At 53.4% G+C, this 23090-nt stretch overlaps 13 protein-coding genes across 13 annotated transcripts; 6 read left to right on the top strand and 7 right to left on the bottom strand.

Annotated features, from left to right (window-relative positions):
* Positions 1–219: 219 nt before the first annotated feature.
* On the top strand, positions 220–1533 carry LTS14_005903 (uncharacterized protein; the record flags this gene model as incomplete). Its single annotated transcript, XM_064838601.1, has 1 exon — positions 220–1533. The coding sequence occupies one exon, from the start codon at positions 220–222 to the stop codon at positions 1531–1533; it is 1314 nt and encodes a 437-aa protein (XP_064694055.1).
* Positions 1534–1593: 60 nt separating this feature from the next.
* LTS14_005902 (uncharacterized protein) lies at positions 1594–2642 on the bottom strand (the record flags this gene model as incomplete). The annotated part of the gene is made up of 2 exons (XM_064838600.1): positions 1594–2278; positions 2332–2642. The coding sequence occupies 2 exons, from the start codon at positions 2640–2642 to the stop codon at positions 1594–1596; spliced, it is 996 nt and encodes a 331-aa protein (XP_064694054.1).
* A 1667-nt stretch (positions 2643–4309) lies between these two features.
* LTS14_005901 (uncharacterized protein) lies at positions 4310–4976 on the top strand (the record flags this gene model as incomplete). Its single annotated transcript, XM_064838599.1, has 2 exons — positions 4310–4891; positions 4923–4976. The coding sequence occupies 2 exons, from the start codon at positions 4310–4312 to the stop codon at positions 4974–4976; spliced, it is 636 nt and encodes a 211-aa protein (XP_064694053.1).
* Positions 4977–5112: 136 nt separating this feature from the next.
* LTS14_005900 (uncharacterized protein) lies at positions 5113–5466 on the bottom strand (the record flags this gene model as incomplete). Its single annotated transcript, XM_064838598.1, has 2 exons — positions 5113–5279; positions 5337–5466. 2 exons carry the CDS (start codon positions 5464–5466, stop codon positions 5113–5115), a joined length of 297 nt encoding a protein of 98 aa, XP_064694052.1.
* A 1377-nt stretch (positions 5467–6843) lies between these two features.
* On the bottom strand, positions 6844–8746 carry LTS14_005899 (uncharacterized protein; the record flags this gene model as incomplete). Its single annotated transcript, XM_064838597.1, has 3 exons — positions 6844–7585; positions 8351–8654; positions 8707–8746. The coding sequence occupies 3 exons, from the start codon at positions 8744–8746 to the stop codon at positions 6844–6846; spliced, it is 1086 nt and encodes a 361-aa protein (XP_064694051.1).
* Positions 8747–9029: 283 nt separating this feature from the next.
* Positions 9030–9632, bottom strand: LTS14_005898 (uncharacterized protein; the record flags this gene model as incomplete). The annotated part of the gene is made up of 1 exon (XM_064838596.1): positions 9030–9632. The coding sequence occupies one exon, from the start codon at positions 9630–9632 to the stop codon at positions 9030–9032; it is 603 nt and encodes a 200-aa protein (XP_064694050.1).
* A 225-nt stretch (positions 9633–9857) lies between these two features.
* On the top strand, positions 9858–10414 carry LTS14_005897 (uncharacterized protein; the record flags this gene model as incomplete). The annotated part of the gene is made up of 2 exons (XM_064838595.1): positions 9858–10035; positions 10143–10414. The coding sequence occupies 2 exons, from the start codon at positions 9858–9860 to the stop codon at positions 10412–10414; spliced, it is 450 nt and encodes a 149-aa protein (XP_064694049.1).
* A 197-nt stretch (positions 10415–10611) lies between these two features.
* Positions 10612–12734, bottom strand: LTS14_005896 (uncharacterized protein; the record flags this gene model as incomplete). Its single annotated transcript, XM_064838594.1, has 2 exons — positions 10612–12513; positions 12603–12734. 2 exons carry the CDS (start codon positions 12732–12734, stop codon positions 10612–10614), a joined length of 2034 nt encoding a protein of 677 aa, XP_064694048.1.
* Positions 12735–14285: 1551 nt separating this feature from the next.
* LTS14_005895 (uncharacterized protein) lies at positions 14286–15080 on the top strand (the record flags this gene model as incomplete). Its single annotated transcript, XM_064838593.1, has 2 exons — positions 14286–14664; positions 14704–15080. 2 exons carry the CDS (start codon positions 14286–14288, stop codon positions 15078–15080), a joined length of 756 nt encoding a protein of 251 aa, XP_064694047.1.
* Positions 15081–15672: 592 nt separating this feature from the next.
* Positions 15673–16196, bottom strand: LTS14_005894 (uncharacterized protein; the record flags this gene model as incomplete). The annotated part of the gene is made up of 2 exons (XM_064838592.1): positions 15673–16028; positions 16088–16196. The coding sequence occupies 2 exons, from the start codon at positions 16194–16196 to the stop codon at positions 15673–15675; spliced, it is 465 nt and encodes a 154-aa protein (XP_064694046.1).
* A 500-nt stretch (positions 16197–16696) lies between these two features.
* LTS14_005893 (uncharacterized protein) lies at positions 16697–17892 on the bottom strand (the record flags this gene model as incomplete). Its single annotated transcript, XM_064838591.1, has 3 exons — positions 16697–17007; positions 17078–17639; positions 17809–17892. 3 exons carry the CDS (start codon positions 17890–17892, stop codon positions 16697–16699), a joined length of 957 nt encoding a protein of 318 aa, XP_064694045.1.
* A 281-nt stretch (positions 17893–18173) lies between these two features.
* On the top strand, positions 18174–19481 carry LTS14_005892 (uncharacterized protein; the record flags this gene model as incomplete). Its single annotated transcript, XM_064838590.1, has 1 exon — positions 18174–19481. The coding sequence occupies one exon, from the start codon at positions 18174–18176 to the stop codon at positions 19479–19481; it is 1308 nt and encodes a 435-aa protein (XP_064694044.1).
* A 1618-nt stretch (positions 19482–21099) lies between these two features.
* Positions 21100–21955, top strand: LTS14_005891 (uncharacterized protein; the record flags this gene model as incomplete). Its single annotated transcript, XM_064838589.1, has 2 exons — positions 21100–21607; positions 21669–21955. 2 exons carry the CDS (start codon positions 21100–21102, stop codon positions 21953–21955), a joined length of 795 nt encoding a protein of 264 aa, XP_064694043.1.
* Between the last annotated feature and the right edge of the window lie 1135 nt (positions 21956–23090).

Raw genomic sequence — 23090 nt, 5'->3', positions numbered from 1 at the left:
GTCAACAACTCGGGATCCAGATAGAGAAGATCGTAAATCGATCTACTGGTTGAGTCTGAGACGTGACAACACACACATGCAGCACATTATCGTCCTTCGACCATCACGATGACACGTCGTTGAGACTACGCAGCAAATCTAGCTACACTTCAACCCTCCACGGGTCGCGTGCCGGAACAGTTCTCCAGGAGCCGGTCTAGACGCCATTGACACGTCAAAATGTTCGATTCAAGGCCATCTCGCGCGATCGCCTTCTGGGTTATTGCAACTCTCGCTTTCACCGCCAACGTTGTTGTCGCTGCAACCACTGTTCGTCTCACGACGGCCGGCCATTTGACATCATCTGAGTACAGGGTAGGACTGGCAGCGAGCGTCTTCGACCTTGGCTCCCTCGCAGCCATCTTGCTCGCAGTCGGGATCAGGCGATTACATGCTCAGCCAAGGACGACGATCGCTCTAGCATGTGCGATTGTCGTCTGCCTTGTCGCTGCTGTCCTCTCGATTATCCTCTTCGCACTTCACCTCAATTCCCCGTCAGCTAAGGCCAGTGTGGGCCTGTTGAAGGCCGGTCTGGCTTTCTGGGCAGTGCTGCTCTGCTCAGAGACGGTTCTCTATGCCTACCTGGCCTGGCCACAGAGTGGTCGAGCAGAAACCCTGGAGGCCGCGGACGACTCAGAATTAGGCTCGTCGCCTGCCCGTTCGGCCAAGGCAAAGTCCATACATCTGGCATTTGTCAGGTCATCGCCTCCTCGCATGACAAGGACTACCTCTGACTTCTATGATGGCGACGCTCCACTCCCTTCGCCACTGTTCCGGTCATCTTGGCGGAATTCCATGGATCAAGTGATACGGCCAATGACTTCAAGGACACGACTGATACGGCGTTCGTTCATGTCATCGGATGCACGAAGCTCTCATTCCGTACGACCGCCGTCGACCGATACTACTCGCCAATATGATGGCTTCGAGTTCTGGGATACCTCGACCGTCGAGGCAAATACAGACGATCTCGTTCCACCTATGCCGCCTTTGTCAAGAAAGGAGTCTAGGACGAGGTTGGAACCTATACCAGGCAGCCGGCCTGTATCTCCAGCCAAACCACTTGATGGCCCATTTCTAGAAAGCACGCTGCCAGAGCATTTACAACTACCTGAGTCGCCATTGCATTCACCATCTATCGCCGAGACCAGCTCAATACATGAATATCCTCTCAACCGCAGGCCTAGTACCACTCAAGCTCACATACATCCTCTGTTTCGACCGGAGAGCCCGTTTCCACCACCTCTACCCACACCAGGCACAGTGATCACAGCTTCTCCGTTGGCCGGACAGGTCGTCAGCCCTGAACACGCTTTCAACTGGACGGTCCACTCTTCACAGACATGGAGGCCGGGAAGCTCAACACCAGGGTCCCCGACAGCAAGCCGATCTGGAAGTGTGCGAAGCCTTGCATTGCAGTCGGCGGGACTGTCGTCACCAGACGCTCTTCCCAAGTCGCCACTTGCCGGGAGTGCAGATTCCTTGCCAGGCTGAAGTGCGCATGATTGATTTCCGCCTAGACCATAGAACGACTATCCCTTCTGGAAGTTTCAATCAAGCTTCCGAAACAGCTTCGGCATCATCGCCCTCGGCCGCCTCCTCTGCAACGACTTTCGTCTCGACCTTCTGGTAGAGCAAGACATACGGCTCGAATCCATGCTTCGCCTCTTGAGCGAGGATGTGCATTAGGTGCTGTGGTCCTGAGACAGTGGAGTCGTCGACGAGGTAGAATGTCTCACTGTCCGGACGACGTACCGCGGCGACGTAGTGGCCTTCCTCGACAGTGTCGCCATGATGGAGGACGACACTATGGATAAGATACTTCAGCTTCCCCTGCTTGTCAGTGAAGTTGGTCAGGTCGAGCTCCTCGTCGAAGTCGACCTCGCCGCTGACTTTGGAGCTCGTCTGAGTCAGCGTGTCGAAACTGAACCGCTTGAGCTGGACGATGAGAATCTCTGGAGAGTTTTGGATAGTGGAGATCTCGTCCCTGATCTGATTCCCGATATCTTCGCCAAGTTGCTCCGCTGTGTCGACACAGATGCAGTGCACCTTGTTGACCGCCTTTTGGTAGTCCTCAAGGTCCTCGACCAACGTCTGGCCATTGAACAAGCCATCATCCGTGGTTATAGCTACCGCGATCGATTGAGTCTCCGACTGGCGAGTATCCTTGTGCCCGCATCCTCGGCACTCAGTGTTGACAGTCCAGTCCGTTTTAAGGAGTTCTGCAATCGACTCTTCACTACGTGGTACTGTCAGTAATGGACTTTATTTCAAGTCGACAAGCAAACTTACCCGTCGTTCTCCATCGCCAGCAGCTGCTCCTTAATTGCATCCCAGAACTCGACCGGATCTCCCTGGACCAAGGTACTAACAAACGGTTCGAAAAAGTGATCGTCGCGCTCCTCCACCGCTGTGGCGAGAGCTTTGTACAAGCCTCGGATCCAAGCCTGAGGAAACACTGCGGCGTTGTCACGATCATACCAATAGGAGTAGGAAAGGAATTGAAATGCACACGCCACACACTTATCCTCTGCATGCGAGTCTTCCTGGTGCATCTGTCCGAGGTAGTTGCAGAAAAGCGGGACGTGTAGGAGAGACTGCATCATGGAGTTTCGGTAGCATGTCGCGCCGCCGATGTTGCGGAAACCACGTGGCCGGATGTACCTGACATCGTTTTGCCATTTCTTGCTGATTCTGCTGCCGAGAACTCTGTCCTGGTGTCTCGGGGAGCTTGGTCTAGAAGATCCTCGACTGCCGTCACCAGGGTTGCTGGACTCGGAGCCCCTCCTCCGGCTAGGAGGTGGCGTCTTTCCCCCGGCACCTGACCGAGTTTTCCCGCTGTGTTTGGGCACCGGACGTCGAGGAGGCGGCTGAGGAGCCGTGTATAGTCGACCGCTCCTTAGTCTCATGAAATTAGTTTTCGTCTGGAGGAAGAGGCGTAAGGGATAGCTTTCCGAGGAGAACACGAGCTTGCAAAGAGTATGCAGAGGCCTGTTCAAGCGAATCATTCGAGGGAGTGCGTTGTTCATTCTTGATGGCCGAGGGGTAATGCTTGGAACGAAGTGTAATGTGCTACGGCTGTACAGTCTTCGGACGAAATGCGCAAGAGATGCGCATGTCGAGTTTAATATGGCCATAGTGCCACGAAATGAGGCCAATCTCAGTCGTGGCGAGCGACAACGATGGATTCTTTTGTTTGTTCGTTATGGATATTTTGCTGGGCTCTTTGTCCTCTATGGATACCCCATTGCTCCAGACGACCCAACGCATTTCAGTCCTTTGTTCTCGCGAAGTTGTCGATCAGCACTGAGGTGTAAAAGGAGCATAATAACATGCTGTACAGCAAACAGCTCAAGATCACGTAGTCGACGTGCCCTTAATCCAGCAGCCCTATACCGAGAACCCGTCGCGACCGTCATCACGACCATGACAGCCGCAGACCAACTCAGAGACACAAAGAAACAGCTCAGAGCCACCGAGAACGAGCTCAGATTCGTCGGTCTCGCCCTCCAAGAATCTCTCGAATCGAATCCTCCCGCGCCTTAGTCGAAGCGCCGGAGGAGCTGGCCTCGATCGCCGAGATACAACGGGTGCAGGCGGTCCATCAGGCTCCGAAACAAGGAGACACAAACCTCGCCACTACTTTCGCCTGTCAAATCACGAGCCAGTGGCAAGCCAAGCACCGGCAAAGCCACCCCAGTGGATAAGAAGAACACTTTCCGTATCGCCAAGTCCTGGAAGCCACACTCCTCGCTGAGCACGACGCCCAAATCGAGAGGCTTGAGCAGGTTTGGCTAGAACTACTGCTATCGAACTTCGTTGTTGCAATGTCTATTACATCAGCCTGCGCTCTTCCAGTAGCTCCTTACCTCGCACGATGAGGTACAGTATAGTGATGACCATTAAAAACGGGATTGCCTCGTCTGTGCCACACAGGAATTGTCTGCGGAGTATTGGCAAGCTACAGACCGTGAGAAGGTTCAGTCGAGGGAACTCGCGAAGGCTACGTCACGGCTGAATAGTGTGCTGAACCGAATAGTCGATCCCGATGACCCAGTGTATGGTGTTCTGGTGAAAGGAAGCCCAAAACTATCCTTTCGTTCTTCTTCAATTTTTGACTGAGCACTTCCAGAGCGCCGAACGAGCTGGCAAGGAGAAGCTTCTCCTGGACTAGGGCAATCCAGACGAGTAGCCACCACTGACATTAGCCGAGCTTTTCGACATTCAGCTGAGACGCGAGTGGCAATGTGAGGACTGTGGCCACCTCACCATGACCCAGCCTATTTCTGGCGAAGAGGGCCATGGCATTGGCCTGATAGTCGACCTGCAGACCCCGGAACGGCATTGGAGTCTGGTCGAGTACCTCAGCAGAACGTGTTCAAGGAGAAGATCAAGATCCGGTACGAAGACGGGGAATGTCCGAGCAAGCGCAAATCAGGCAGAAAGCCCCCTCAAAAGAGCGTACTCGACACAAAACCATCACAAAAGCGCCCGAGATCTTTGTGCTCCACTCAGCCGCTTCGCCCAAATCGAGCTACCAAACGGCAAGGGCAGGTTCGAGACGTCTAAGATCGACGACAACACGGTGATCGAAGAGTACCTGAACCTAGCCGAGTTCACGGACAGCGAAGAGCCACTCTTCTATCGTTTGGACAGCGCGGTGGCTCATCAGAGCGTCAAACCCGACAAGAAGGCCAAGACCAAACGTGCAACCACCATTGATGGCGGCCACTACATCGCTGCAGTGCGAGAACAATCAGGGAGGTCTTCTGTGCGCTCGATGACGATCAGCCTATTACGAGAGATCGCCGGGGCTAAGTGCAAGAGCTGTGGGGCCCGAAGACCAGAGGGAGTGAATTCGATCCGTATCTTCTTTTCTATAGCAAGATCTAGAATGTGTAGATCTATCGTACCGAGAGCCGCTCAAGAACCGTTAGTATCCACATACCCAATACGCTCACTTGGAGTCATTCAGTAGGCTTGTCAGCTGCTCTTTGATGTACTCGACAACGGCATCCGGTCCACTTTGTACTTGCAGTCCTTGTGGAAGAGCCAAAGTTTTGCATTCTGGATTCACCTCTCTGGCTTGCGCAAGCACCTTTGAGCTCTGCTCGGGCGACCACATCGAGGCAGTGAACTATTCAGATCAGCATTGATCGGGATGAAAACGTCGTTGTGTTGCCTACAGACCACAACATCCGGCATAACATCCTCGAATACGGCTTTGGCGGCCTCCGGGCCTGATGGTTGTCAACCTTCATCCATTCACTGAAAACGGTAGAAGATGAAGTTCTTACTTTCAGCATTCGCTGCGTGAACGATGTTATAAGTACCTTTCACGTCGTCGATGACTCTGCCTACGATTTTCCGAGCGCGGTCGGGTGCATTGTTGACAGTCACGAGTTTGTACTGTCGTTGCGTCGCCATGTTTGAGATCCTGGACAGGGGAAATGGAAGTGTACTTCGACAAGGGGACAGGGAGGAGAGCGATAAGCTAGCAGAATCGAGAGGGAGGAGGGATCGAATAGATGTGTTGTCGTGAGATTGACCATCGGGGTAGAACTTTCTTCCTCGTCTCCGGCGTACGACTTCGGCAGTAGTCTCTCCTCGATGTCGTTAAGAAGTAATGCTGCACTCGAATACCACATGACATATCGTCCACCTGCCTTCTCAAAGAGATGCAAGTGGCAGTATGTTATTAGCTAGAGTCGAAGCAGAAGGTGCCTTCATGCAAAGTCGAACGCGTCTACCTCTGCAGATCATGACGTTACATACAGGTGGATGAGCACGAATCGAGCATCTCCATCGATAGGTATTGCTTCTACGCCGGCACGAGCGGCACGAGATCAATAACAAGCTAGGTAAGGTGCTTTCCTTTGGAGCAACCCAATTAAATCGCCCTTTGGACCAAGTATCAATACCATTCCCATCCCAGAATTTCTCAACAACCAAATAGCCAAACCGAACTAAAGCGAAAAAGACACTCTCCCAACCATGAAACCCCCCCTCTGGCCTTCCATCCTGGCCCTAACAACCACAACAGTCTCAGCCATAACAACCGCCCCAGGCCTGCAATCACTATCAACAACCATCCTCCCCCCTTCCTCCTTCTCAAACCGAATCACGCCCATACCACAGGACTCCGATACCTCAGGCGCGACAACAACAACAACACCGGTAGCCACTGGCAGTACGAGTAGTGTGACGGTACTAAGCGGGACAGCACCCACCAGCTCGACCTCAACCCCATCAAATGCAGGGAGCAGTACCGCAGCAAGCGCGGTATCGAGTAGCGTGTCGGCGAGCTCAGCAGCCTCTGGATCGACTACCATGACCACTCCATCGACATCCCCCGGCAGTATGAGCGGTTCCGCAACAGCACAGCAATCGGGTGCCTCAGCGCAGCCTTCAGGCAGTGGTGCGGGAGCGGACCAGAGGCAGATCCCGATGCAGAGGGTATGGGCCGCGCTAGCTGTAGTGGGGGTCGGGTTTGCGGTCGTGGCGTAGATCGTGCGAGCAGAGCACGAATGGCCCACTGGTGGAGAGGGGAAAGGGGGAAAGGGGAAGCGGTGAGGGATGAAAGTCCACCGTGATGGAGTGGTGACGCAGCGGGAGCTGGGGGGGTGCTTGTGACTGATTGATGACTGGACTGCACGAAACACATTACAAACTAACCATGTAAGGAGGTATTGAAGGTAAATGTACAAAAGGTCGCGAGAAGGGATCAGATCCCATCATTTGACCAGACCAAACATCGCTCGCTGGGAAGCAGAACCAAACACATCATACCATGAAAAAAGCACATCACGACTCATCCTTCACAGCACCCTCCTCTTCCTCCTGCTCCTGCTCCTCCCCCTCCCCCTCCTCCCCTTCCTCATGATCAACCCCATTAGGCAACTGCTCCCCCTCCCCCTCCCCCTCCTGCTCTCTCTTAATCTCAATCTTCTCCTCAGCAGCCTCCATAATCGGCTCCACACTCTCCTGCCTCGCATCGGGCACATTCTGGGGCTCAAAATGCCACTTCTGCACGGTCAAAATAATATCCACCGACAACTGCCCGTTCGCCCTGAGTGCGCGTTCCCAATGCGGCGGCATCCCGTCGCCTAGGACCAACATCCGGGCTACACACTGCACGAGGAGTTGACGCATCGGGGATTCCAATTCCGTGTTGGCGTAGATATACTGCACGCGACGGAGATTGGGCCAGGTGTCCGTATCGTGGTACCATTTCCGCACGGCCTCGAGAATATCCAAGATCAGCTTCTTGATTTCAAACTTCTCGGCCATGAGGTACAGATCTAGGATATGCGACAAGTCCTTCTCCTCCCTAGGCGGGGCGACATAATCGCTATACAGCCAGCCAATGAGACGTTGGAAGGCTTCATCGCTCTCGTCCGGCAGGCCGTAGCGGCTGTTCTTGCTGCTCTTGCTGTAGAAGATGTTGCGGAAGAACTTGGAGCGGTGGCAGAGGAGTTTCTCGTGGATGGTCCAGCACGTGCCTTCTTCGCCGACGTAGATGTCTACCATGCGGCTGGAGAGGAGTCTGGTGGCATTATCATGTTAGCTTGGGCTTGGCATTGTGGTTGCGATGGCGTTGGCGTTGGCGGTCGAACATACTCATGCAGCGGCCGCTCACGTGGTTCCGCCATTTCTGTGGTCGTGGTCGTGGTCGTGATCGAGGTCGGGGGAATGCGCCGGAAGCTCTCTTGCGCCGGACGAGTCGCGGGTTGGTCGGTGGTCGGCTTGTGGGTATGCGACCAGCTTTTATTGAACAGTAACTAGACGAAGCGCGATGCTTCAGAGTCAAGTAGATGACCGATTCGTTGCATAAGTTTACTCAGCTCGCCTCAGGATGTGGCTGGGCAGCTCTTTATATGCAGCGTCGCTTCCAAGCTGGTATGGTAGGGGTGGGCACAGGCTCGTGTGGCTCACAATGCCTGCACATTTGACGTCACTAGCCACGCTAGTCCTGCATGCACTTTCCGCGGTTCGATGCACGCTAGGACGAGTAGGGATGTGTGACATGTGTCACAAACGTGGTATTTCGAAGGCATGAAACGGGTGGGTATGATGAAGCATAGTTTCTACATTATTCATGCTACTCTTTTGTCTTCATAGGGGATAAGTGTAGACGCGGCAAGCAGGGCGACCTTGCAGACGTAGCGCGCACTCAGGCGGAACATATCATCGCAACAACGTCACAATCGGATCACCCATATGATGTACCTTACGCGTCCATCACCGTCCCTTTGCCATGCCATGCTATGCCATTCCCATGCGCATCTCATTCGCACGCAACAGTACTTACTCATTCTCCCTCTCCGCCCGAATAAGCTCCCTACTAATCAAATCCTCATCGAAAATCCCGCCCCCATGAATCGTACGCTGATGAGCCCCCAACTTCGGAATGTACGTGTTGAGCAGCTCGCAGGTCGCCAAAAGCAGCTTGCGACGCGCGAGGTCGGGTGTCGCACCCTCGGCGCCTTCGATGGCTGGCGTGGTGCCGAGCATGGCGGCCGCGGTGAAGATGCCGCTGTGGCCGAAGACGACGATGTTGATGTTGTCTTGGGTGGTGGGGCTTGTTGTGGAGGTGAGGAGGAGGCGGGAGTTGGCTTGGGGGTTTGGTCAGTATTGATATGTACTGAAAGGGGTGGAGTGACTTACCGAGGATCTGCTCGCGGACGTCGTTGTTTTCGGCCGACATGTTGTTTGATGTGCTTGAGTATGTCGAGGTGGTAGAGATGAGGTGTTCGATTTGTGTGGCAATGTTGAGCAAGCGCTGTCAGGTTTGCGAAGTCGATGTCTTGGTCGTTTGCTGAAGATAAGCGATCGCGCCTGCCGTGACTGTTGACTGTGTTCGGTACAGAAGGAAGGAGCGCTTGATCACGGGAACGAATGCTGCCCACGTGTCTCCCCTCATGCTTGGTGAATGAACACATTGTGAATGATCAGGATGGTGCTTCGAGCTTTCCATCTTCACAGCAAATTTATCCCGGGCTAGGGACCTTCGTCTTCGGTGGCAGCTCTTGAGCCCTCCCAGCTTGCCCATCAACATCCTCCCCATCCATAGCCTCATCGCCAGCACCACTCTCCACACCTACCATCCCTTCATCCCCACTCCCCTCCTTCCCACCAGCCTTCCCCTCCCCCAACTTCCTATACTTCCTCCTAGCCTTCTTATCCGCACTAGCCTTCTTCTCCCTCATCCTAGCACCCTTAATCGCCATCCGACTCCCCTCCCCCTTCTCCATCTGATCCAGCTTCTCCGCCAACAAATTCCTCGCCAGCTTACGGTTATGCTCCCGACTACGGGTATCTTGGCTTTTCACCACGATCCCCGTAGGTAAATGCTTGATTTGGACTGCCGAGGACGTCTTGTTGATTTTCTGCCCGCCGGGTCCGGAGCCCTTAAGGAAGGATTCCTGGATTTCCGAGTCGAGGATTTTGGGCCGGGGGGGGAGGGCTTTTTCTAGGTGGGTGTGGGTGCTGGTTAGGTGGCGGGTGTGTTGGGTGTGAGTTTGAGTGAGGGCGTTATGGGAGGTCCATAGTCTACGCAGCAGCATTCGAGCCACGTATGCGATTTCCGTCATATGGCCATTGTTAGTGTAGAAGGTCAGATGGCAAGTCAACCCCAACTTCACATGCGTGCTCGCGAATCCGAAGCCATCTCCACAAAACCAACCACATCCAGGAGGAACGCTCTCTTTTGCCCCAAATCACTCCCTTCTCCAGCAGCCTCGAAGACTTACATTCAGCTAAATCAGAGCAAACGAAATATAAGGGCCTGTTAGCTTGGACAGTACTGCCATCGAAACATGGACCTCCTCACCGCGACCCCCGTCCAACTAGCCCTAGCCATAATCTTCATCGCCCTGCTCGGCTTCCTCTTCACCCAACCCAACGGCCTCGTAAACTGGGTGCAGAAGAAGAACTACCAATACGAGGTCACATCATCCCTCTACATGCTCACGCCGACGGAGAAGTTCGTCTTCAGTACGTCCCGAAACAAAACCTTCCCCAGCCAGCCAGCCAGCCGTCCATCCATATTTCCCCAACACCGCAAGTCTGCCTATAGCTAACAAGATGTGTCACTGTGGCAGACTCGATCCTCTTTCTCACGTTCTCCATGCTTTCGACAGCATGTATACTCTACCTACCGGACCACATCATGACGGTGTCGAAACGAACGTACTACTATTTCGCCGGCGATGTGCCAGTCGGCGAGCTGTCGAAACAGGCGGTGGAGACCGCTACTAAAGCTTCTGATGGGATACTGAGTGCGGCGAAGACAGTGTATGATGCTACGGCGAACACGGCGGCTACGGCGAGGGAAGCTGTCGGTCAGGCTGCGGGAAGCCTGGGACGGGATTGAGAGTGTTTTGGGCAGGCGTCTGGGTACACCTACCTATGTCCGATGCTTTGAGCGGGGGACATCAGCCAGGCACACACAATCGAATGGCAATCACTGGAGACTAACGGCAGTTGCGAGCATGCACAATGATAACTCCAGTGTCTCAGTCCATGAGGGTATCGTGACTCTCATACAACCATACATACGGACCAGCACTACTACACAACCAGAGTATCAACCTCGACTCCCGAGTCCCTCGCCCGCCGTCTCGAGATCTCATAACTCAAGATACTATGATCCTGATACATCATCATCAACCGCCACCGCTTCCTCTCATCCGACATGTTATCAGTCCCTTGCACCGGCCCAACAGCAATGCCATGCAAAGGCTGAAAGGGCCGCTGATTCTGCAACTCCTGGTGTGCAAACGGCAGGATACATTCGATCCGCATGGCGTAATTGGTCTTGGCCTTGGCTATACCGTCTTTCATGCTCGCTGGATATGCTGCTTTAGCTGAAAGTTTCGTGAGAGCCAGGACGACAGCACGACCTTTCTGCGAGGCTAGGACTACGACGCCAAGGGATGGGATGGAAGCGTTCATATTGAGACGGTCGAGTATATTGAGGTACCCGAATCGATTCTGTACTGCCTGACGGAGCGGATTCGCTATCCCGACCATAGGCGGAGAAAAAGCTCCAGGCGTTGTGTTCTGTCTCGAAGGCTGTAAGAGGTATATATTCTTCACCGAGGCATGGAGGATTGGGCAGGGCAGGTCCTCGCACAGCCCGCCTTGGTGGTAGAAGTAGGGTTGGTTGCCGAAGATGCGGCGGCCGCCGTACATTGAGTTGTAGGATACGCTGTCTTCTGTCCCTTCGTCGTCTGGGTCTTCATCGTCATCCACGAGCGCGATGTTTTCGTCGGAATACTCGTCGTACTCGGCTTCGTTATCAGATTGCTCGTGAGAGTCTTCGAGCATGTCGTTGTCTTCGAGCTCTTGCGCAGTCTGTGCTACAAGCTGATCGACCAGGGCATCGATGATGTTTCCCTGTGCTCCTGGACTGGATGTGCCGCTCATATTCCCAGATCGTGACCCAGCATTGCTTGGACTTGCACTCTGGCTTATGCTCGAGCGATGAGCCTGCGCTTGCCGTCGGACTTTGGGATCATTGTACGTGAAAGCTGGTGAGTTATTGGGCACATGCTCAACAGTGTCGCTAAGATCCCAGGACCGATTGTTGGCCTTCGCCCCAGGTAGCTCACCACCTTGTGCCAGCCTAACAGCCGCTTCGAACGTTCGAACTGATTGAAACGATCGAGGATCGAGAAACATGATAGCCCAACCAGCGTTCAGACGATCGAAGCCTGCGCTCGAGCTCATAGACCATGTACCGAAGCGGAACTTTTGCACCGTAGCACTAGTATTTGATCGTCGATGCAGATCCATGACACGACAGTAGCCCGAGATGTCAGTAGTCAGTAACCACCGAGCTTCTGGGTCGTCGCCAGTATTACAGAAAGCAATGTAAGGGATATTGGTATCGCCGTTCAGCACCCGTTGAGTAACGTCCATCTTCCGATGCGAGTGGGCGGGCACATGCTCATCCGCAGTACTTGCTGCCATCCTATCACTATCGCTTGTCGGAGGCATCTCCTCGTCCTCTTGCAGCAGTCCGAACTTGAACACTCTGACCTCATGCGCATTGGAGCTACACGCCAGTATACGAGCTTGGGAATGGATTGCCAGGCCCCAAGCACTGATGCCAACATTGCTCTGAAAGATAGGTCTGATCTCACTAGCGACCAGCTCAAAGACATTACCGGGTTCCGCTCGACGAACTATTGCTTGGAGCACGTGGCGAAGCAGGATAGCATCGACATCGCCGTCGTCTCTCACAGTAGCAAGCACTTCATCATTGCCCAAGCGCTGAACGATCAGATTGTTGATCGTATGCGGCTCGCGCGGGTCAAGATGTCCTGCAAGCCCAGGTTCAGAGGGCTGAGAGGGCACAATCAACACAGGCTTCGGCGAGACAGCCTGCGTGGGAAACTGCGGGTCGTACACGTATAACTCTGTGCCATAGGCCACGAAGTAGAGATTGCACTCCTGGGATAGCGCCGTCTACTTGGAAGGTAGTCAGCAGGTGAGTTTGTCGCACGAGCACGGGTTTTGAACTGTGAGGTAAGGTAAGCCTATTGTTCCACACTCACCAGATTACAACGCCAAGGAGATATTGGTGGCAAGTCATCGTAGTCGTGCCGGCGCCGCTTCCCGAAGCGACTTGCGAGATCTTGTGCACCCGTAGCCACCACCGCGAGGTCATCGAAGCTTCGCTTGGTCATTGTGATACGTGAGGTCGATGGTGGTGGAGTCTTGAGTGACGGTGGTCATGCGGGAGGAGAAACCCGAGGCTATCCTACCCGTATGCTGTGTAAGCTGTCAAATTGAGCTGTGCTTCTTGCTCATGCAAATATGTACACTCGCGATGGCCGCACAGCATTTTTGATGACGCAGTGATAGTGAAGGCTCGCATGGAGTGGCCTCTGGTACGTTGTCGCGGGTGATCCCGTAGTGGCGTGGCCATTCATGTCGTTGCCAATCTTTGTCTTTCACTTCTGCCTCTTACATCAGGCTCCATCACGTCGTTTTCCCATCTTGCTTCTAGCAGCGTTGTTATACAGATCCAACATCCACTATGCTTGTGTTCACGGGGAACAATGCTGCCACGCGGGCCAGGGCATCGGGCCTGATTGCATCCTGGTCGATTCTTTGCATGAGCAGTCGCTGTCCGCCTGCAGCCACGCGTTGGCGTTCTGTTGCACTGCATTGGCTCCGTCAACGGGATTGGCTCTACGCCTTGCACTCCTCTTTTCGTACGCCACTGCTACTGGCCGGCTTTATTACTCCTAACGTCTGTTATCCGCACGCATGCCCGTACTATCACAGTAACACAAGACCTAGACCAGACAATGCACGCATGTACAGGCCGCTCCTGGGAGACCGCACTTTACTATAGTCCGTCTGGCCGGTTTGCGCATCCGCCGTTCAAACTTCCTCTCGGTTCTTGGACAATGACAACTGCCGCCTACGTCGAGCACTGAGACTTTGTTACATCTGCTCGAGCACTGGCCGACCCTGTGCTGACCGTGTGGCCCCACGGCTGGAGGTCAAGCTTCCACTACTCACGCCCTACCAGTGGCTGCCTTCCTCACCCTGATAATCCTTCTCTCGACCCTCTCCAATCCCAGCTCTGGTTTGTATGTAGCACAACGCAAGCTGCGCATCTTTGGTAAGACAGTGTTCCCACGGCTTCATGCAGGCTGTTTGCTGCTCGCCCATCCCGCTTTTCGTCAATCATACCCTGCTTTGCTTTGTGCTCTCGTCCAAGCATCAATAACATTGTGCAACGATTTCTGCTGTACGACCAACCATTTCCATCCAACATTAATCTCTCTAAGCGAAGCTCAGCTGCGACTGTGGTTCCATCACCACTAAAATCAACTCCTCCATACCCAGGCCTTACTCGGATCGGCCGCTGCTAAAGCGTCTTGCCGTCTATGTTTTGACTACTCTCCAAGTCTTCGGAATCACCACAGACAGGTGGCGCTATACGATCGGCCTCATACACTATTCAGGCACAATCCGTATCACTATTTACCAGGGTTCTCGACATCATACTGAGCAACATCCCGCGCTGCGTCCAGAAGCAGCAACTCACTTGCCTTTCGTGACACCCTCAACCGTACGCCTACCGTCGGCTCAGTCACAGCTCTGCTGTCTTCCATGAGCGTGCAGGAATCTGAACACCCGTCTCTCGTCCTTTTGAGGACCTCTCGGACCGACCTATGCGACCTTCACATAACATCATCGAGCTCTCCAGCTCCACCATACCCATGAAGGACACAAATCACACCGACGACTTGATCGCAAACCTGGCCATACGTCTGCGTCTGGATCAAAGCCAGAAGACCCAGTCGGCAGACCAGTCACCAAGAAGAGCCCCTGAGAAGAGCGCCAAGCAGCAAGACTATCATTCCAAGCTGCGACAAGTTTCCCATGACACTGCTCAACGTCGACAGACTGCAGCCTCCTCACTGATGTCTGACTGGAAGACTGCTCACGCGAGCTCAAACGGGAGCCTTGCCAAACTTCGCAACCTCGAGACGGACGCCACCCTGCTGCTTCTGACACCCATCATGCTACCCTCCGGCCATCCAGGATTGAACCGCACAATTCCCGATATTGATACGAAGTCCGTACTTGGCAAAACGCGTGAGAAGAGTGTGACACCTCAACTGGAGCAATTGACAGACCCCTTCGAGATGCTCGGTCTTGCGCTCAGCAAGCAACATCGAAAGATTAGGCATGTCCCTTACGTTCCAAGCGTGGGCTTCACTCACACGCACGAAGTGTTCCTTACCAAGTCCGATGCGGTTATTGTGGTATCCTGCGAGCCAGACTCTGGACCGACTTTGGAACTCACCCTGGCAAAGCAAGCAGAGTTCGTCGGCAACGTGGCAGACGCGCTGGAGGAGTCCGATCGCCAGCTCCCGATGGTCAACGTCAGCTTCGGTGGCGATGATTGGGAGAACGAGGCCGTGTCGTACAGTCATTTGTGGGCAGGCGAGCAGTATGATCTCGATACTGTGCAGAATGTGGTCATGCTCATTTTTGGTTCGCGGAAGTAGCGGGTCTGGATGGAACAGCACTTTCCCAGGTACTTCGATTAACGTGGCCTTGATCTTTTCAAGCATCACATCATGCTTGGCTCAGCGTTCGGACGGCCTACACTCTTGGCTTCGTGGTGGACAAAGTAGATATGCACATTTTCGGCACAGCGATCAAGCCAAGAGATCTGTATATATGTGCATGACTGTTTCGAGAACTTCAGCGGCAATCGATGGCGTGCAAGACAGTCTAGTCTGCTTCGCGAAATGGACATGTCTCATATCATATACGTCGCTCTCTTCAGAGACAGGAACACATTGGCATCGTTGACTCAAGACGATATATACATGGTAGTCACACTCAAGAGATTTGCAGTCTCCCGACGCTGATATCATGATTAATGTAGACAGTTTTCTTGATTGCTCGTACCTCAGGTTTTAAGTCACTCGCGTGCCCATATGTCTTTCGGCCGGCGATGTGGACATGATAGCGACTGTATATCGGGTTGTCTATGATAACTCACACCTTCCTGCTCATCCATCTCTGAGATGAGAACTGCTGTAAAGACCATGCGCCATGTGCTCATGCAGTGTATCTCCGCCGTATCCCAGCTCAACACGACTGAGTGTAGTAGCCACTATCATACCCTGACAGCTTATTGAAGGCCGTGTCATCGGGAGGCGACATTGTAGCGGTCGTGTCCAGCATGACCATGGTCATCTCGAGCAGGAGCGCTAATGCCTTCTCTGCCTGATTGGTATCGCCAGTCTCGATGAAGACATAAGTCTCGCCGTCACAAACACCTTCATCCGCCTGGGTCAAAGTGACGGCAGCTTTGACGGTTGTGCCGTCCCCGTAGAGAACGACATCCAACGTGTGCAGGCTGGCATTGGGCTCATGCTGAGGCCGCTGCTCCATATGATTGCGCCACAATGCGCCCACGTTGGCTGTCATCGTCAGCTGGAACACTGCCGTTGATTGAAAAATGCTTATCAAGAATCTGAGCGCGGATGTCGAAGAATGAGACGTCTTGCAGCATTGGCAACCATCTGCTTGCCAATGCCCTCGACAGCGGTCTTGACCGCATTGACGATCTGCTGCCCAATATTGTTGAAGTCGATGATCACCTGAGCCATGTTGATTGAGAGTGGATGGTGTCGTGATTGGTGCTGGTCATGTGTTTCCAATGTTGTTCGTTAGGCCAGAAAAGTGAACCTAGCAAGTGGAGGCACCGAAGAAAAAGAGCGGACCATTCAGACACAGAAAGAAGACGGATATCTTGTAAAGCTCCCGTCCTTCTATGTGCCGCACCAGAACGACGAACATGTAATTGGCCGGGCGCCAAAATCGCACATGCAAACGAGGAGATGCGAGTGCAAATGCTGTTGGACGAGGTCAGAGCAGCGGCGGCGCCCTGCATTATGAGATCGGACTTGCATCATCGACGGGAAGCTGTCACTGCAGACATGGTGGAGCAACGCATGCATGGAAAGTGGTTCTGAATAGCTGGGTACTTACTGCACAAACACCGAGCCCTCCGTAACAACTACGAGTCGTGAGAGAAATAGCCCCGCCAGTGCTCTGCTCAAGACGCTGCAGATGCTGATGAGGGATCGTGTAGAGTTTAAAGTCCTCATTAAGCCATCTGAACTTCGATAGCCCTCTTCACAGCATCCTCAAGCGTCTCCATACCGTCCTCCATCCCAATGAGATGATTGTCGCGTCGCTCGTACAAAGTCCCACCTTCGGTCCATATACGTCGAAGCGTTAGTACACCAGCTTGCGGACTACCTTGTTGATATGCACGGCTTTCGAGCTGCTTAAGCTTGTCCAGTGATGTGATGCTGACTTTCCACTGATGTCCACCAGACTGACGCTCGAATTCTGCTGCGATCTCTTTGGGAGTAGCTGTGAAGGAGTTGACTTTTAAAGCGCGACCCTTGGCAGCTGAAGCAAGTCAGTATCTCGGCACTTCTGCTTGAGCATGCTGAGTTAGGAGTTGGGAATTGATACATACCCTCTGAATGAAGCAGTGCAGCAACAGTCAGTCGTCCAACATCGTACATCGTCGTCAAGCTAATCTTGCCCTCGCCATCCCCAAGCAACACCGCACGCTTTCTTTGGACGTCGAACGTCCCACTCTGTTCGTCTTCCTCGGATCTCGCGGAGAGGAAGAGACCAGAATCAGCATCAGCGTAAGGGCCAGTAACCACATACGTGTACTCGAGATCCTTGGTCTTCTTCAGCGCCGCTCTGACCTTGAGCTTCTGCTGATGAGGCATCTCATTGGCAGAAGAAGGCCCGTACTCGATATCGGTGCCATACTCAGACGGGAAGAACTTCTTGACGTCGGGATGCTTTTCCGCAAGTTCAATCAGCTGGATCTGATGTTGGATGACGGAACGTCCGACACAGGAGACGATGGTGTCGAAACCAGTGTAGGCCTCGTTCACAGCATCACGAGAGGTCACATTGCCAGAGAAGATCTCCACGCCTTGGGACTTCAAGCGGCCGATGTCTTCATGCTTCGTCCATAGGGTGTTGTCTGAGGTGTAGATCCCGATGCGGTCGAAGTGACTCTGACTACAGTCAGTATATACTCTCACGACGATCCACTTGACGAGCATCACACGACGCGCAATTGAACATCCTCCTCATTGCCCTTTCGCCACAATCGACTTTGTGGTAGAGAAGTTGTGGTAGTCGCGGCGATGACATGTCTATTGTCACGGACGATATTCTACATACCTTCTGGTCCAGTATCGCTTGCGTGATATGCTCGCCGATCAAGCCTGTGGCCCCAAAGATGAGGATGTTTTTCGTGGTGGTCATGTTTGTGATTGGTGTTGATGTTGGCACTCAACCTCGTTCACTGCCAACCGCGAGAACTCCATATTTATCAGCCGCGACTGCCTTATCGCGTCGACGTCGGTAAGGTGATGGTGAAGTGAGCGTATAAATTTCTTCCAATCGTTGAAGCACGCTGTAGCAAGGGCCTGAAGTGGATGTGTCCGCTTGTGGTTAGCGCGATCAACAAGCAGGGTCTCGCTGTATGGCGACCAAAAGATTACAGCTGAAAAGACACAGTAGTATATGTGATATCGGGTCAAATGATGGCGGCGCCGAGACTACCATTCCTATGGCCTATGCTATATCGCGCGGCCGAGTCTCAATCACCAGAGATACGAATAGTCCGAGCAGCAGCACGATACAGAGCATATCATGCCACACCCCGCCGAAAGCAGCAGGAGACCGTCGGCCAGCGATATGGACCGGCAAATGAGCCACCGCCTCATCTGGGAGGTGGCAAAGGTCTTGGACCATCAGTCAAGCAGTATACGGAGGCGCAACCAAAACTACCAAAGATTGGCCAGGAATTGCAGAAGGACGGCGAGCAGGAAGTGAAGCATGAGCAGGCTGAGACTGTGGAGATGGAGACAGCAGATCGATTGGAGCCGGCGACAGTAGACGGAGCCACTGCAAGGCCTCCTCGTGGCGATCCTATGCTCGATGCGGCAGATCCATCGAAGGTCGAGGAGGGCGCCCCAAACCAGTACGGCGACAAGCCGATCAAGTCGCTACTGGACAGTGTACCGAATCCAGCGAAGGCACAGCAGACACCGAGCAAGAGCGAGGAGCTGCCTGGGCACAGGTTCGACGAGCACTCGCCTCCAATCAAGGCGCCGCATATCGAAGCGCCCCGCTATGTGCACCACTTCGACACATTCGGCCTTGTGAAGCGACTGGAAGACTCCGGCTGGACCAACGAGCACGCCATAACAGCCATGAAAGCTGTCCGACTCAACCTGGCCGACAACATGGAGCTAGCAAAGGAAGCTCTGGTGTCGAAGAGCATGATCGAGAATGAATCCTGCCTCTTCAAAGCCGCATGTGCCGAGCTCAAGACGGAAGTCACAGCGCGCAGGCAAGCAGAGCAGGAGAAGATGCGCACGGAGCGCACACAGCTACAACATGAAGTAGACATCCTCTCTCAACGAGTCGGACAAGAAGCAGGTGTACTTAAGGACGACCTGAAAGGCATGTTCGACGACCGCAAAATGGCGACCCGTAATGAACAACGCCACATGGAAGCCAAAATCCAGCAGCTTAACTACAAAATCACCGTCGAACTCCAAGCCGACGCGCGATCAGACGTCGAAGGGCTACGCTGGGTGCTGACCCGTCGGCTCATCATGTTCCTTGGCGTAATGATCATTATGATCGTGGGTAGTCTGAAGATGTATTCGAATCTCATGCAGGAGCGCGAGCACGAGGCTAAGAGGCGCGCGAATCAGCGGACGAGTGGGACGCAGACTGAGGAGAGGAAGAGCGGTTATTCTGATGCTGGGACGGGTGGGATGGGTGGGAGCGAGGTGCTGGTTAGTGCGGGTGACAATCCTGCCTTTGTGTCGCTGGGCTGAAGGGCGTGTGGAGACGTTTCTTTTCGTTGTTTTGCATTGCTGTGCGTTGAACTCAAGGATAGATCACGATACCCACTGTACGACTTCGCTTCTAGAGTTCTCAACCGTCCTATGATCAGTCAAAGCAGAACCACAGAACGATCAATAGCTTGATTGCTTGGTAGCCATTGACATAGATTATGATTAGTGCTAATGTGACCATATGATGTCCCGAATCGAGAACGAGCCTGGACTTTCATCTTATCACTACCTTAGCACGTACTAGGAGCAGAAGGCATCGGGCTACGTCGAGCAGATGATCAAGGCAAGATAACATCCAGCTGCACTTCGCCGCCGTGCTAGCGTGTGCTTCCTGCTCGAATGAGGCGTCCGCTTTCTCATATACGCAGCTCGAAACAGCTTGCAACGGCGTTCACATGGCATGTCGCCGAAGCCAGAAGTATGCCGAGAAGGTAGTGATATCTGCCAAAGATACTTGCGGATGCATAGTCGAAATATTCGGCATTGAATTCCTCGCACTCTATTGCCAAAAGCTAAGACAGTCTAGAGGAGTTGCATGTTGTGGAAAAGAGTCAGTATGAGGCAGTTTCAGTATGTAGATGTGTACAACAAGACGGTCTTATCCCACGCCGCTTGCTCTTCGGTACCTTTTCTTCCAGCACTGTTCTCACCAACAGACTTCTTCCGTTACCCTTTTAACCATATGCATCTTCGGCTACCCCATCGATCTCCTCGCAACAGACGCGCGGCGCGATGTCCAGGCACGCTGCTTTCCCTCCACCGGTCCGATGGCCGAAACATGAGGGGCGGACAGACCATCTCCATATCTCTGTCGATCGAAGGCGAGCGAGCCGGTGCGGCGACGACTGCGAACCACACAGCAAGATCATGTGAATCTCTTGGCATTTAGCCGAACGAGGAACGATCCGAGCACCCTAGTTTCTGCAACTCATATATGTTTCAAGGACACCTCCTGATCTCTTCTCCAGCAATCTATCTGAATGCAGTACAGCTACTTTTGGCAGCTCCAGAACGATGCCAGACTTGCAGATGAGACGAGATTGAGCCATTGTGTCGAATGACTTCAAAGCGCAGATTTACTCTCTGGAGACTAATGCCGGTAGACGCGGACTGAACAAGACCGTATTTCTGATGAGTTCGTGCGGCATCAAATCTCCTCGAATGGGGTGCCCGAGACTGCTCTACCCGGGGCCAAGTACCAAGGCCACAGCGATACATGGATGCAAGACTTGCTGCACATAGAGAGATTCTCTTGCGACAATCCATGCCGGACCATGGCTTCATTGCCATCTGGAACCGCCCGCGCATTTTGCATCGTGCATGGTCCATATGCTGCCGGCTTCGTCTAGATTGTTTCGTGATACATGTTATCCACAGATGCCGGAAGCTCTGGAATTGGCAGACCGCAGGGACAAGTATATGAAGCTCATTGTGCCTTTTGAATCGAAATTTCCTCAACTCAACCACACCACCACAATTCGTTTCACACACTCTCGTTATCACCAAAACCGTTGACCGGTTCTTCGATCCTACCTCCAGAACCACTCAATCAGACGAATATCTTCACTACCAGGAGTAGCCCAAGGCATCTATCAGAATGCACGCATCCACCACCGCCGCCGGCGCTGTCCTCGCAGTCATAGCAGCCCTCCCCGCCGTCTCTGCTCACGGCTACGTGGCCAGCGTCATCTCAGGCGGTACTACCTACGCAGGAGCTTCTCCTCAGTGGTTTTATTCCAGCACCAAGCCGACCCAGGCTGGTTGGTTCGCCTACAACCAAGACAACGGGTTTGTCGCCCCGAGCGAGTATGGTGACAACAACATCACTTGCCACAAGGGTGCCACTCCCGGTAACACTTACGTACCGGTCACGGCTGGCTCGACCATCAGCCTTGTGTGGAATACTTGGCCCGATAGCCATCACGGCCCAGTCATCAACCAGATGGCCAAGTGTTCTGGCGAGTGCACCAGCGTCGACAAGACAACGCTTAAGTTCTTCGCTGTTCAAAACACCGGTCTCATCAACGATGCCAGCCCACCCGGTACCTGGGCCACCGACAACTTGATCGCCAACAAATTCACCGGCACCCTCAAGATCCCAGCCGGTAAGTAGCACTCGAACTAAATCAGCAGCCGAATTTCAAGTCACTAACCCAACATTCACAGGCCTCGCCGCCGGCAACTACGTCCTCCGCCATGAGATCATCGCTCTCCATAGTGCCGGCAACGCCGATGGTGCCCAGAGCTATCCCAACTGCATCAACCTCAAGGTCACCGGGTCAGGCACCGAGACTCCTTGCGCCAGCGGTGCTGACTGCCGTGCTGGTACTGCTCTTTACAAGTCTACCGACCCTGGTATCCTTATCAGCATCTACTCCGCTATCAGCAGCTACACCATGCCTGGCCCAGCCGTGTGGAGTGGTCTCAAGAAGCGTGCTGCGTGGAGTGCTTAGATGGGTTTGGTGAATGGTTGATGGTTGATCTGTTGATTTGGAGTGTAGAGAGCGTCATGAGATGATGTAGGTCGCTTCTGAGTAGAAAATATGCAGGAAATTTGTTGCTGGCAACGAGTAGGCTAAAGTTCTTCAGACCGCTTATTCTCACCCTCACCTGTCACATACAAGCCTCTCGTGCAGCCAAGAAGACGATATCGACCGCGCCTGCTTACATCTAGACCAGGTTTCTGTAACACTCATTTTGCGGGAGGGTGACCACAGCCACAGAGATACGGTTGCCATGCAATTTTGCCCTGCAGTCATGCCAACAAATGGGTAAATCAAGTAAAACACTTCACGCAAGTCAAACATAGCAACCAGGTGAGTCCACCTCGAAAGGGGTTTAAGCAGCCCATCCTACCATACTCGGGGAAAGGGCCTCATCGAGTCTCAGCAACTTACACGTTCAGCATAGTCAATCATGCCTCAGCACTCACTATCGGAGGAGATGTGAGGATATGAGGTACAGATTCCTGAGGTTGCAGGACGAGTACGGAAGGGCAGTGCGAGAGCTGCGGGAGGAGAGGAGTCGGAACAGGGCAGGGTTGCGGAGGTAGAGGTGGACTGTGGCCATACAGGGCAGCATCAGAGACGTCTCACACGGCTTTTCCAGTTATTTGGCGGTGATGGTGGCGGAAGGTTCCTGTGAGGCAGCATTTGAAACTTGTGCCTGATCGGACCCTGGCGGGGCTCGACTTATCGATTGTGAAAGTCGTTGAAGTTTCTACATGACGTCGCAGCATATGACAGAATAGCAATGAAAACGAGCAGATATCATGACTGTGAAGCAGTAAACACATATTGCCACCGTGGACACTTGCCAGCAGCTATATTGCATGCAGTAATCATTAGTATAAGCACGAGTTTGCTCGAAAGCGGTAGGTTCGCCAGGAACGCTCCTGCCACTTCTGAATTTCTACGGGATTCGTGAAGCTTCTAGCGCTAAGAAATTCTGTGTTGCGCAGCACAAGGATAAAACCACCTTTTCTGCAGCCTCATCTACTTTCTCCCCACTCACTACACACAACCCCAAGCAAAGCTTTTACGACCTCCCAAGCTTGCAAACCACTACTACATCTTCTTCTTGACACTC

The sequence above is a fragment of the Recurvomyces mirabilis genome (genome assembly GCF_035927965.1).
Source record: "Recurvomyces mirabilis strain CCFEE 5264 chromosome Unknown scaffold_14, whole genome shotgun sequence".
NCBI lineage: Eukaryota > Fungi > Ascomycota > Dothideomycetes > Mycosphaerellales > Teratosphaeriaceae > Recurvomyces > Recurvomyces mirabilis.
The sequence above is the reverse complement of the archived record's forward strand: the minus strand, read 5'-3'. Positions and strand labels throughout refer to the sequence as shown.